Genomic DNA, 14,508 nt, shown 5'->3' with positions numbered 1-14,508 from the left:
AGCCACATCCCCAACTTTCAATTGCATATTGAGAGTGATTTCAAATACCTCATATACTTAGTGTAAAACTTTGACAGTTTTAGAGTACCTTCTTTACACCATTTCCATAAATATCAACAGTTCAGTTCTGTGGTTTTTAATTGTTTAAGATTTGCTCAGGACAAACTTCAAAAGGTTTGTATGAGTACAGTTGAAACATTTTTATCTGGTACAAAAGTCTTTGTTCTTTGGAAACAGGAAACATAATAATTCCTAAACAAAAGGAGCAAGCTTGCATACATTATTAATTGAGAATAATTCTAGTGTCAAATTAGGCACCATAGAATTTATTAGTGATTTAATCTTAGCCAGGAGCAGTGGTGTACACCTGTAATCCCCACTACTTGGAAGGCTGAGGCTGTAGGATTACAAGATTATGGACAGCCGTGGCAATTTAGCAGACCCTTCTCAAAATGATAATTGTTTAAAAACAGGAACTGGCGATCTTGCTCATAGGCAGAATCTCCTGGTTTGAATTTCAAGTAATTAACACACACAGACATACACACACACACACACACACATACACACACACTCTAAAACAAAACAAAACAAAGAATTCAGTGCATTAGATAATCAATTAAAATATGTCTATTTTACTCTGAACAGACGTTTCATGTTTGGTAGGCTTTTCCCATATTAGGCCAGAATAATAGTATTTTGTTTATTTTACACAGGAAAAAATTGTTTAAGAAGTGGTGAGGTCTTCTTATTCCTCCTTCTAGGGTTTCACATTTCAAGTTTTCCATTTTCACACTCATTAATAATACTACACAGGAATAAAATGAACATTAAAATGCAGTTGGAAGCTTATAATTAATATGCAAAACATTAATGTGCTATGTTGGTGCATTGATTAAATGCTAGTGGTATAGAAGAGTTATAAATTTTCTGAGGTACAATTAGCTAATATATTCAAAGTCTTAAAATTCTTATTTTAACTTTAAGAATTTCCACTTCATTAATTTAAATTTAAATACAGTAATTTATAATATACTAAGATTATTTAGTACAAAACCTTCACAGAGATGTTTGTGTGCACATGTATGTGTATATGTGTATAAAATTAGAAAGAAACAAAACAAAAATTTTAACATATATCATGGCTTATTTCAACATTTTAACAATATGCAAAAAGGTAGAATTATCTGAGAAAGGCAGGAAAAAAGTATAAGAAATAGAAAACTCACAATATTAAAGAATATATTCAGTAAATAAAATTAATATATAAATATTTTAATCTTTTGTGATATGATTGTAGTTATCTTAGTATTTTCATCCTTTTTAAAAATTCAATGCACATGGTTTTTCATAGGTAATATATACTGTTTTATAGTGATATATTTTATAGTTAAAAAATAATAATGACAATAATAATATCTGATGTTCTTGTGTGTAAATGTTTTCCCTATTATTCCCTCTAAATACTTCTAGAGGCAGTACTACTTCTTCTATTTCAATTCCCTTTCTTCCTTTCTTCCCTGCTTCCTTCCTTCTTCCTTCCTAATGAGTAATAGTGGATCTGACCCTTTCAAATTTGAAGGAGAAGAAAATATTGTAATATTAGAAATAGTTCAATAGTTCTGAAACCAGTGACACTGTGATGAAAATTTACACATATAATTTGGTAGTCATACTAATAATATTCTGCCACTTAATATTTTTAAAATAGTTTCACAGTTAGTTATATTCTAACAATAAATAAAACAAAAACGTCCACTTAATTTTTAGAATCAGGTATATGTAGGAGTACTTCAAATCCTAATTCAGACCAAATTGGCTTTGTCTTATTTTTAAATTCTACATACTATTAGGAATAGAGATTATTTTTAGTAGAAATCATTTTAAAGTATATAGTATTTGAGACAATATGGGAAAAGGACAGGGGTGTGAATGCATTTAGGGACCTTGAATGTAATGGGAATAAGGAGGGAAAATTACAAGAACAGTCAAAACTAACATCATTTGCTGAGAATGTCTGAATTTGCTGTTGCATATAATGGGGAAAGTGAATAGATTTCTGGTTAATGTTATCTAATTTTTTTGTTTTGTTTTCCATAGTATAATCTCTCAGGATACTAACTAATAAATACCCGTCACCCAAAAAAAGTTTTGAAATACCAACTAAATATTATTTTTGAGAAAACCAATGATGTTAAACATTTGAGGAAACGAAAAAAAACCAATTTGGGTCTAAAGCAGATTCAAGTACACAAATTCTAGAAGAAAATAATGAAAGATAGAACACAGAAATGGAAATACTCCATGACTATGATTTTTATAATCTTACTATTCTGTGGGAAAATACTAGCTAGGAAGAATGAGGATGGGTTTTCTTTAGTGATACCCCAAGGAAGGAGATTCTGGAAAAAGGATCAGTTATTCAAGATTTGGTGCTATATCAGTTATGTCTGGAAAGCTAGCATCTCTTCATACAATAAATGTGATCTGTGGACATGATGAAGAAAAAGATAGGTGCATGGAAGAAGAAATATTTCATGCTAAATAGAACCAAGGATTAGGGGTACATAGAACATAGGTGGGAAAATGTGAGACCATTGAACACTTAATTCTACTTAAGTAAATTTAGATTGATTTTCTATAATATTACAAGAGATAGGTATTATTCAAAAAACTGTTTTAGAAAAATAAACTGTGTATTTAAAGTAGTTAGACAAGAGGTGTTTTAGTGCTTCACTGTGAAGAAATAATATCTGAGAGGAAAATATGCAAATCACAATGATTTTTATCCATAATACAATATAAATACATGGCAAAACATTACATTATATGCCATAAATTAGGACACTTATTATGTCATTTTTTTAAAAAAAGAAAGAAAGAAAAAGTGGGTAATATGTTTTTGAGAATTTAAAATTAAAATATTAGTTTAGTGTGCTGAAATGCAGTGGTTGGTCTGGTAAAATGGTAATGCAGTACTGGCAGTAAGAGTATGTGTTGTAGAAGACTGGTTCAACTTTAATTGCGGATTTTTAAAAAAATGAATGCATATTATTTATTCAATTAATATGTCAGAAGTAATGGTAAATTCTTTACTTATGCTGGTCTTTTTTTTAATTTTTGCATTACAATTCCTACACCATTGTATCATAATTTATCATATCTCTGATTATGGTTTCTCTTCAGATCGTATAAATCTTTTGCCTTTTTAATAGAACTCAGTGTGAAACAAATCTTTGTAGACTATCCTTTTTTTTCTTTTTTTTTTGGTTCTGAGGAATTGGGAATTGAACTCAGGGGCACATGACCCCTGAGCCACATCCCCAGGTCTATTTTGTATTTATTTAGGAAGAAGGTCTCACTGAGTTGCTTTAGCACTTTGCTTTTGCTGAGGCTGACATTGAACTCATAATCCTCCTGCCTCAACCTCTGGAGCTGCTGGGATTACAGGCTGCACCATCGCACCCAGCTTTTATAGACTATCTTGGGAGTCTGGTTATAATGGGCTATAATGTTTAGTATTTTTGTCATGTGTTTTGAGTTTTAAGCAATCAACATATAAAGAGAATTTTGAAATATGATGCATTCACAAATAAAAAGTTGCTGCTACATGTACTGCACCATAAATAATGACATTCTAAAACCCTCATAAAAATGTTATTTAGATTCTAAAAAGTACTATAATATACCATTAAAATCATCAGATTTCCCTTAGTAAATTTGAGACTTTATTTCAGTCTTTGATTTCTCCTCTGCCTGATACTTATACACATCAAAGTGCTATATCTTAAAAGCCTAAGAAAAAATCCCCAGTCATTCCAATATATTATATATGCTTTAGGGATATATTAGTATTTAGTGCATGTATCATCATGAGAGAGCATGAAAGAATCATGTGAATTTTGATACCAAATCAAATACAAACAAGACTGTACCCTTTCTCCCACTTCATATTTGTTACCTGTGTTTCACATTGTTTTCAGTGACAACAAAATCTATTATAACCAAATATGCAGCACTTGATCAATGATAAACACCCCTTTTATATTTTATGATTATAGTCATAATTATTTCAGTTATGGAATAATGGAAGTTTCTGAAGTAAATCTATGAGGATTTCAGAACTCACTCTGTAACAGAGATCCTATTTTATTCTTATGGTGGCTACTGTAGGCAGGCCATTGACCACCACACTCCCTGTCCTGAACAAAACTAGTTCTAAATACATATGTTCAAATTAAAATGTAATAGTCAATTAAGTTGATATTCATAAAAATTTAAAGAATATTAACTTTTTCCTTCAAGATTTAGTGCTATATCAGTTATGTCTGGAAAGGTAGCATCTCTTCATACCATAAATGCGATTTAGCAAGCATATATTAAAATCAGAATGAAATTCTGTCCAATTCTTAATACTGGACATATAACTTAATTGTTGATCCATAATAAGCAAAAGTTCTTTAGGATCTTGTTCTAATGTAACAAATAATCTCATGCAGACTGGGCATGTAGTTCAGATGTAGAGCACTTACTAAACTTATGCTAGGCCCTGGATTTTAACTCAAGCATACATGCACACTTGCATGCGCATGCACACACACATATGCACAAAAAGTACATGTAAAGATTCTTCAACAAGAGAGTAAAATCACTTGCCATACTTCTTGCTAAATTTTATTCATTTCTCTCTTGTTCAATATTATTATTCTGCATAAAAATTTCAATGAAATGTATCTGTTCAAATAGAAGAGAAACTAGATGGCAGTTGTGACTTTGAAATTGTTTTGAGTAAGAAATAAAGGATTCTCTTGTTACATAAAAGAGTATTAGTAAATCTCTGATACATTAGATTAGGCATTTTTCCTCTGCTTTCAATCCCACCTTCTTAAATTTGTTTACATGAACATTTTTACTGAATCCTCCTGCCCACATCAGCAGATTCTTACAAAAGCCTAGAAAATAGCAGAATCTTAGAATAAAAGAAATTTTAATGGCAATTGATTTAATATAACAAAAATCTGAGGGTTAGAAAACTAAATGACATAAATTCTATACCATTTCAAATGCCACAATCAGGATCAAATCTTGTAAGTTGCATATTTGTGGGTGTTCATATATGTAAAGATTAAATTTGCTGCTGTTATTTTGTTTATTCTCTAATTGCTTCTTTTATATTTATGATGAAACATTAGTTTCTATTCAGATTATTTGTTATTCCAACTTTACATAATTTTATATCACCTGTAAATAAATGTTTTGTTTTTAATTTTCTGTGTTACCTAGTATGTACAAAAACTGAAACCAAACTATAAAATTATAAGAAATATAATATAAGAAATATAATTTTTTTCATTAGAAACTTCCTGTCTCTTTCCAGTCCTGGTGCGTGGTGAATTTGGCAGGTGTAACTTCACAAGGCATAATGCCTCCAGTGCAGTAGATTCTGAAGGATAAAAGTTTAGTTTACCAGGACAACCAGCAGCAATATGGTCACAGACACTGTCTTTGTGGTGTTCGAGAGGTTCAGTCTTTACTACAATTCTTGTGTTTCTCTATGTTCTGGGTCAAGGGCTCTGTTAGCTTCTGTATAGGCATGTAACTAATGAAGTTAAAAGTAATGAGAACAGGGTAGGCTAGTGTGAATAAGCTCGTAATAACAAAGGCTCCAAAGTGGTTAGTATCCCACTTCTACAGTGAACTACATATGTAGTAAGGGCAGATGTAAAATCTGGTTCTACACCAAAACTGAGAAAGAATTGGGTGTTGAAGACTTTTTCCATATATGTAGATTTTACATGGAAAAAATAAAAAGTGAACATATATGTTTGGCTTAATTATTCTCATTAAATGAAAATTCTCATAATTATAATGAGTTTTCTATTTTTGACTTATTATCTGTTTGTTGAGGTTAAAAAGACAAACAAATTAAACATCTTAAATTTGTTCATGGGTTTAAAAAATGTCACTTGGCTAAAACAAATGATAAAACATTTTATGGAAAGTAACAAAACAAAACAGATTTGTCACCTACTTTTAGTAATCATTTGTAAGAGATTATACAATTTATTTAAAATAAGGAAAGTAGTACCTAAAGATTTAAAACATATTGTGTATTTTAAGTTGTTCATGTAGCAATGTGGTCAACATACAAATTAATCAACTCATTGTTCAGAAGGAAGCATTTTTGTTTTCAACTAAAATCAAATGCTTGTAGTAGTGCCTTAACAGACTTGAGATTATGAGTATTTCTTTTTATCAGTGGCTATTTTTCTGTATCTGTGAGTCTCCAAGGATGAAACTATTTCTGTAGTAAGGCCCTGTGATCTGAATGTGTCCTTTATACACTGCCTTAGAAAAAGAATCATAAGGCAATTTCAAGTCCTTAGACACAAATGTCTGCTTGTTGAACTGGAAACGTCTTCACGTTAGTTAATAACTATGGTGTGAAGAGTGATGTTAAATGAGGGATGCTGGAGGATGCCGTATGACTAACCTGAGGAGAAATAACAGAGAAAAAAGCAGCCAGTGAACTGAAGGGTCAAGTGAGATGACCTATGGGACCAGAGGAGATATATCAAAAGAAGTGGAAAAATGGGCTTTTGGAAAGGGAGGCTGCATTTGAAAAGCATATTGTCCACACACAAATAAAGAAGTAGACCAACATTTAAGCAATTTCACAGAATAAATGCACTTCTGGTTTAATATAGAAAGCTATATAACTTTGTGCTATCAGGTACTCTTTTATTTTTTTTTTATTTTGGGATTATTCTAATGTATTCACCTGGTGTCAGTAAGTCGATAGTTCAATTATTAGAATTCCATCTAGGATTTTTGTTCAAGAATCAAGAAAAATATATATATGGTCTGTGTATAATGTTAGTATTTATGCTTACTTACATGCTTATTCTCAGAATTGGGTAAGGCCTCAGCACTGAGAATAAATCAAATATAATCAGGGTGAAAAAAATGAATTCTCCTAAGTATAGAATAGAATTAATAAGATTGATAAGAAATGACAGATAGGTTGTGCCACTAAAGAAAAAATAAATAAATAAGAATGAATTGATAAAATAGGTAATACATGAAAGAAAGAGAAGGATCTTTTTAAACACAAAATGAAGACATGAGGAACTGAGTTACACATTTTCAATTACCATTTGTTATTGGTTGCTGATGAGAAACCATTCATGTTGCTGCTATTAACAAAAAAGTATACTTCCCTAAAGATAGTGTCTTCTTTCGCCTTCTTTTGTCTTTTCTTCTTCCTTCTGCCTTTAAACTTTTAGTCTGGATTATAGTCAGGAAGTAGTTCAGTCTGATATTAAGATATGGAAGCATCTAGAAATAATTTATGTCTCACACAGAACATGATATTCTTATGATGAACTAGTCATCTATAGATACCACTATATTTTAATAATGTTACGGTATACTAAAATTGTGATTTGTTTTTTCTTATATAGCAGACAGTTATCATGATTTTAAATAACATTTCAAGGAAAGTGTTCTATAAAATGAATACATATAGAATCAATTCATATGTCATGATTAACACTGAACCAAGGCCACACATGAGCTATATTACTTTGATTCTTTTTTCAGATAGTGATATAAAATAGGCATGTGAATACATCACATTCCACATACTACCTTTCTGAAATAATCTGCAAGAGCATGCTTTTCAAACATCATATTTAAGAAATTTTTTTCTGAATAATTATTAGTTGTGTGTAAAATTGGTACAAATAATAAATAAACAGCTATAGCTTTCAAGTTTTGGAATTCTCATATCAAAGTCCTTACCTTGCCTACATATTGTGTGTCTGTACCTGTGTACTCTTCCAACAAGAAGAACTGATTCCACATCCAGCCACGCTTGGTGCGACGAAGCATTTTACCATCATCTTTTGTCAAGCTCACTATCCTCTGGCTGGGTAAGTAACTGCTACCGTTTTCTTGTAATGGGATGGTGTCAACTGTGTGCAAGATGTAGGTCCAGATGAATAATGGTAGACAATGGTAAGTCCTCATTATCTGCTACTTCAGAAGGATGTCAAATTCAATGTATTGTCTGTATCTCCTGAAGAGGAGGGGAGAAAATGGTTTTACTAAGTTGTGTTACACTTTCACACAACCTGTAGACTAAAAATCTATTCTGACTGCTATTTAAGTTTATATATAATTTTTCTATTATAAAGCAGTGAACCACCATTAAAAACTCATATAACACAGAGATAATTAGGGAGATATGGATATCTTCTGATATATACATATGGATAGCTAAAGTAAACTAAATACAATCTAAATGAATTCAGAGATATGGGCCCAGCACAGCAGAAAAGAGAATGGAGACTGGCAAGTATTGTTATAGATGTTTGCTACAGTGCAAAACTATCAGCTCTGTCCATCATACCTATGTCACTTAATTCCCAAATTTATTACTTTTTAAAAAGGTATGATTTATAATAAAACATATACATGATTGCAAAAACACTCCCCAGTAAAAGAAATCCTAAACCTCATCATTTTCTGAATCTGAAATATCAGTTGATAATAACTGTCATTCATCAGGGCTGTTATAGCTAATCATAATCTTGAGAGCTATGGGGTAACTGGCAAATTTACCCACAATCCAGTTAAAATTCTTTAATAAATATCCAAATTAACAACTAGTACTTAGAAAATATCTTGTGGGAGGAAAAAATATCTAATCACCACTACTGCAGAACATACCCAGTAGTGGGTAGATGGGCCATGGTGAAATGAAAAATTAGTAGCAAGAGAATTTCAAGGAAGCTGATGCTTCACTTATATAAAACACAACAAACTCCTTAGCTGATTACACTGGTTACCCTGATTTCTTCCCATAGGAAGAAGTTATTTTTTCCATTGACCTTGATAACCATATTTGCAGGAGACATTGAATATCACTCTAAATGATCTGTGGTATATTTTAACTTGGATGTGCCCTTCATGCAGACTGTAGGCCTTTGAACAAAAAGTCTATCTGTATTAACTGAATCCAGAGATTCAGGAAGTGGTCAAGGTCCCATAAGCCTTGCCAAGCTAGAGTAAGAAATTCACATTTATTTCCAGTGAAATGCAAAGCTGTTGAAAGATTTTTACATAATATATTTAGAAAAGATCAATCTGGCGGTTAAATAGGAAATAGCCTAAAAAGTAGGAAAGGGATTTGGTTAAGGGAGAGATCAATTGGAGTCTGTTGTTCTAACTCAGAAAGGAATGAGCACAGCATACAAAGAAGTGTTTGATGTGAAAGCTGATTCTCTGCTATAAATCCCTTTGATCCTTTAATACAGCCACACACATACTACAATTTTGGAATTCTTTTATTTCTCATAGCCTTTACCTACAACTGTCTTTGAACCATGTCCTCTGGTGACTGGAGCCACTTTACCCTCATGCAAAAGGAGACTGAAATGCTAAAACTTTGTAAGCATCTCCCATGGATTTCCTTAGCCAGGACTTATTAGATGCAAAAGTGGGAAAACCCACACATTATTTATTTGCAAGAATCCCCTGCAAAATCATGCTGAATCTGGAAATCTGACACCTGTCTTTGGCTTCTTTTTCTTGGTTGTTCTGCTTTCTATCCATTCCTTCTTCCCTATTTCTTCCTTTTGGACTGAGATGGTCTATCTTGTGTTTTCTCCATCACTGTAGTGAGAAAGGATATAACTTGCTTGATTTTTTATGTTCACAGTTAAAGAGAAATTTTACTTTTTAATATATCATATTGTAATCTCATTCATATCTGATTTATATGATAATAAATGAGTTTTGTGACTTGACTACAGAGTTACTAGTGAAATGTCTTAAGATACTTGGGACTTTGGGGATAAAATGTAATACTATACATGTGGAAGTCATGGAGGAGGGGCTGTAGTGGAAATATAGACTGAATGTTTGCATCACATCAAAGTCCATATGTTGAGATCCTATCACCCCAGATAATATTATTAGAAGGTAGGAATTTCAGGAAGTGATTAGATTTATATCAGGCCTTAAAGATGCAACCCTCATAATGAGATTAGTGCCTCTACAAAGACATCAAGGAGCCGGAATCCTTTTGTGACTGTCAGCTGGGTAAGGGCACTATAAGGAAACTGCAAAATGCAAACCAAGAGAGTCCTCATCATGCCCCAGATCTGTTGGCCCTTGACCTTGACTCCTCATTCTCTGAAGCTGTCACAAATAAATGTTTGCTATTTAAACTATTCATTCTATGATGAGTTGTAATAGCAGCCAGAATCAACTATGACACAGTGATATTACTCTATATGCACTAACCTGAAGTTTCCTTTATGTGCTTTAAAACTTGCCTTTATGCCAGGCATGGATGCAAAAAACTGTAATTCCAGTGGTTCTGGAGGCTGAGTGAGAGGGACTGAAAGTTCAAAGCCAGCCTCAGTAAAAACAGCACTTGTCTTTAGAAATTCTGACCTTGATCTTAGTTCATCTAAGTATCTCCTTCTCGTTTCCCTGTTCCTTCATAATGTTCTCCTTTTTTGAAAAGTCTCTAAAAAATCTTTCAAAAGATAGTTTACCACATTATAGTTTCTTTTACTTTTCTTCTACCCTGTATGTTCTTCACATTGTTTGTGACAACTTTTAATATCATTTTTATTTAGTGTATATATGCTTATTTCTCTTAGCTACAATGTAACTTACATGATATGAGATATTTTATATACATCTGTGTCTTGCATAAAATAGTTGACAGATCTATGTTAAATTAATTGGTTAATAGATTAATGCTAATATAGATACCCCCATATTGAGTCCAGTATTCCATTTGAGATTGACTTTCTATTCTGTTGCATAAACAAGGTAATAAATAAATGGGATGAATTTACCTAGGAGAAAATATCTTTTTCTGAAAGAATGGGACATGTTTTTGCTTCCTATAAAAATGAAAAAAAAATCTTCAGTAATATGATTAATATTCATAAGAATTTGCATCAAATGTGATTAAGTATGAACTTCACTAGTGATTGGTATAAATTATAGCGTGTTTATATGAACTTTACATCCCCTTCATTAAATACCTTTATTTTTCTCATAACTCTTCACATATTTGTTTCACATTTAGGGAACATTAGTACAGCTCTCTTGTGGCTAATTTAATACCTGTACATTCCTTGGCTCTTAGATAAAAGTGCACATTTTAAAAGGTTTTCTGCTGCTTTTGATTTTAAAGTTAGCAAGCTCTTATCCCATGAGGTGTATTAAAAATTCCTCATAGTCTTTATTCACTCAATAGCAACAAGCTGACTACCAAAATTTCTATGCTTAATTATCTCTATCAGCCTTAAATACTTTGCATTTTAATCACGTTTCTGTTGATAAATAAATACTATCAGATGCATGATGAAGTACAATATTTTAAATTTGGATTAACTTTGATTTTATAATCAGGGAATTCACTGCAATCTTGTTAACTTTAAAAACTGAAAATTGTTTTATTATTATTCCCTTGTTACCTTAATTATATTCAATTGCATTTAAAAGAAATATTTTTTTGGTTATTTATGAATCAAGAAAAAATGTTCGTTTTTGTAATTAAGTAGATTGTTTAGCATATAAACTGCACATCTAAAATTAAATTGTATTCTTTCATATTCTTTACCTTGTAAATGCACATTTGTATGTTTTTAATTCAGATAAGGTATTTCATTCCTATTTTTAGGCAAATTTTCTCAGATTAAAGGTACATATGAAGCAAGTCTGTGTGATTAATTTTGTTGTCTTATCATTTTGCTGTTTGTAATCAACAATGAATTTTCACATATATTAAAGTAGTGATCTTCAAGAAAAGCTTTGATAAAGAATCATAAGACATATTACATCCCTGAGTTTTTTTTTTATATTTTAATACGACATATCTCAGTTTTGCAGAGCTGAAGCAAAACCATTTCTTAACCTGTAATTTTGTGTCTTGGAAAATTTATGCATATATTTTCAGATTATTTGATTCCTGTAATATTCCCAACTCTCTTTTCTTTATCTCTTGGATCATTTGTAGAAAAAAGTCTCACAACTTAAATAAATGATAAATATATAAACAATATATTCAGCCAATATGTGTGACACCAAAATTATGGATCTTTTAAAATCAATAATCTTTTTATAGGAAATGTGTTTTTAGAAAAATCTTTTTCATGGTAATTGATAATTGTGACATTTATTATGTAAATATATATATGTTTGTGTAAATATATATACTTATATACATATTTCACTATTCGTTTATGCTTATTTAATATATACATATTTAAGTTTCCTACAATCAGTTATATATTTTTTTCAAGAATGTTATGCCTAACACTATTGTTCTATAATTCATTATCTCATTTTTATCTAAATAAAGAGCACAAAATTGGTTCAAGGAAAATAATATTATATTGCAGAAACATGAGCTTCCAACATCATGTGAACAGTCTTTATTTGGTATCATCAATGAACTTCTGGATTTAAAAATTTAGTTTTTAAACCTTCCCTAGAAAATTGACAGCATAAACTAGTATGATAAGAACAGTTGGGAAATAAGGTTTTAATAATAACTTATCAAAATAACAATAATGGCATATGTGTCATAGAATATAAAGAGATAAATGGAAGGATAGACTCTAAAAAATGTACCAACAACCATTGCCAGATTCTGAGAAAAAAAAATCATTATCTATGATAGTGGAACTAGATTAAAAAATTAATGATCTATGACTTTCTATAGCACATGGAAACACACATCCACTTTTAATTGAAAGGACATAGGCCAACAATTTTTCTCTAATACTAACCCCACTGCCTGAATAAGTATCAAGGAATCAAAATTTACCTTTGTTCCTACCACAAAAATGTGCTTTTTGAAGGTCACAAAGTTTCTATTACATCAGTTAAACTAATGCAACACAAGACTGTAACAACCCAGGTGAAAAAGAAGAAAGCTGAAAGGGGTATTATATCATATACATTTTAATTTAAATATATACTTTCTGTGTTAATGGTTTTAGCTAGTGTCAGAGATGGAAAGACAACTGTTAGGACAGCAACAAGTATAGGTTCATGGCCTGCTTAAGAAATTTGGTTAACAAAACATAATTAGCTTGGGGGAAAGTAGAATTTGGTATCATCTCCAGTAAATGGTGATATTTTTTGTTAATATGTTCTTAAACAATGGAAACTAGAAAAAAATTGTTTTCAAGTTGGTGACCCCAAAAATATAACATGCATTAAGGAATCAGGCTAAATAAAGCCAAGGGTAATCCACATCCAACTGGGCAAAGGTAATTCAATGAGGAAAGGATAGTCTTCTCAACAGAAGGTGTGAGAACAATCAGGCAACCATGTGCAAGAAATAGACAATTACAAGCTTACCCAGAAAATTAAAAGAAAAAAATTTCTTTAAAAGTTAATCTACATAAAACCCTTAAGCCTTTCACATCAGTTAAGTCAAAATAGATCCCAGATAACAAATTTAATATTATGAAGTATAAAATTTCTGAAATAAAATACAGAAAAATCAATACCTCAGTGACCTTGTGTTTGGTAGAGTTTTAGATATAGCATCAATAATATAATTTGGTGAACACTACAATTGATAAAATGGACTTCATTAAATTAAAAAAAATCTTCTATTTTAAGAGAATAAAATTATAGGCAAAGTTTTGAATAAAATATACATGATACAGGTCAATTATGTAAATATATTTTTAAAATCCCTGAAATTCAACAGAAAGACCCAAAAGAATTAAAATGTGAGCCAAAGGTCTGAAAATTATCTGAAAAGATACATCAGCAAAATGGAAATACAGATGGAAAATAAGCATGCAAACATTCTCAAAATCATTGGCAGTTAGATAATTGTATTAAAAATGCTATAATATACATATAAGAGTGTCTAAAATCCAAATGTCAAATGCTGGCAAGGATGTAGGAATTATCCTTTATTGCTGGAGAGAATGAAAAATGGACCAGGCAATTTAGAAAACTATTTGAAGCTCTTTTTGTTGTTGTTGGTTTTGTTTTATTTTTACAAAACTAAACTTTGTTTTACCATGTAACACAAAAGGCACAGTTCTAGGTATGTACACAATGATGGAAAAAGAACTCACACCCAGAAACCTGTATATTAATGTTTATCTAACCTTTACTCATAATCTCTCAAAACCAAAAAGAAAGAGGTGGCTAGGTGGCTTGCTAGGTGGCTTGTTAGGTGGCTTGCTAGGTGGCTTACTAGGTGAACAAGTATAAACATTGTAACATTTACTAAAATAGAATGTTATTTAATGATAGAAATGAGCTTTTGAGTCGCACACACACACAAAAGTGAGAAAACTTAAATGCAAAATACTAAGTGATAGTCTCTAGTATGACAAGGCTACACACTTAATTATTCTAATTCTGTGCCTTTCTGAAAGAGTCCAAACTAGGAAACCCTAAAATCACCACAGTTTCCAAAGGTTGTGGAGCAGGATAGGAGGGCTT

At 31.2% G+C, this 14,508-nt stretch overlaps 1 protein-coding gene across 1 annotated transcript in view; it reads right to left on the bottom strand.

The window, feature by feature from the left end:
• The window catches only part of Cdh9 (cadherin 9), a 144,042-nt gene that overhangs the window by 92,992 nt on the left and 36,542 nt on the right, over positions 1–14,508 (bottom strand). The window contains exon 2 of the mRNA XM_015496426.2: positions 7,804–8,080. Within this exon, the coding sequence (XP_015351912.1) occupies positions 7,804–8,031 (228 nt within the window). The 5' untranslated portion in view covers positions 8,032–8,080. The remainder of the gene's footprint in view (positions 1–7,803; positions 8,081–14,508) is intronic.

Source organism: Marmota marmota, unplaced genomic scaffold (assembly GCF_001458135.2).
Source record: "Marmota marmota marmota unplaced genomic scaffold, marMar, whole genome shotgun sequence".
NCBI lineage: Eukaryota > Metazoa > Chordata > Mammalia > Rodentia > Sciuridae > Marmota > Marmota marmota.
This window is presented reverse-complemented; position numbering and strand designations above follow the sequence as displayed.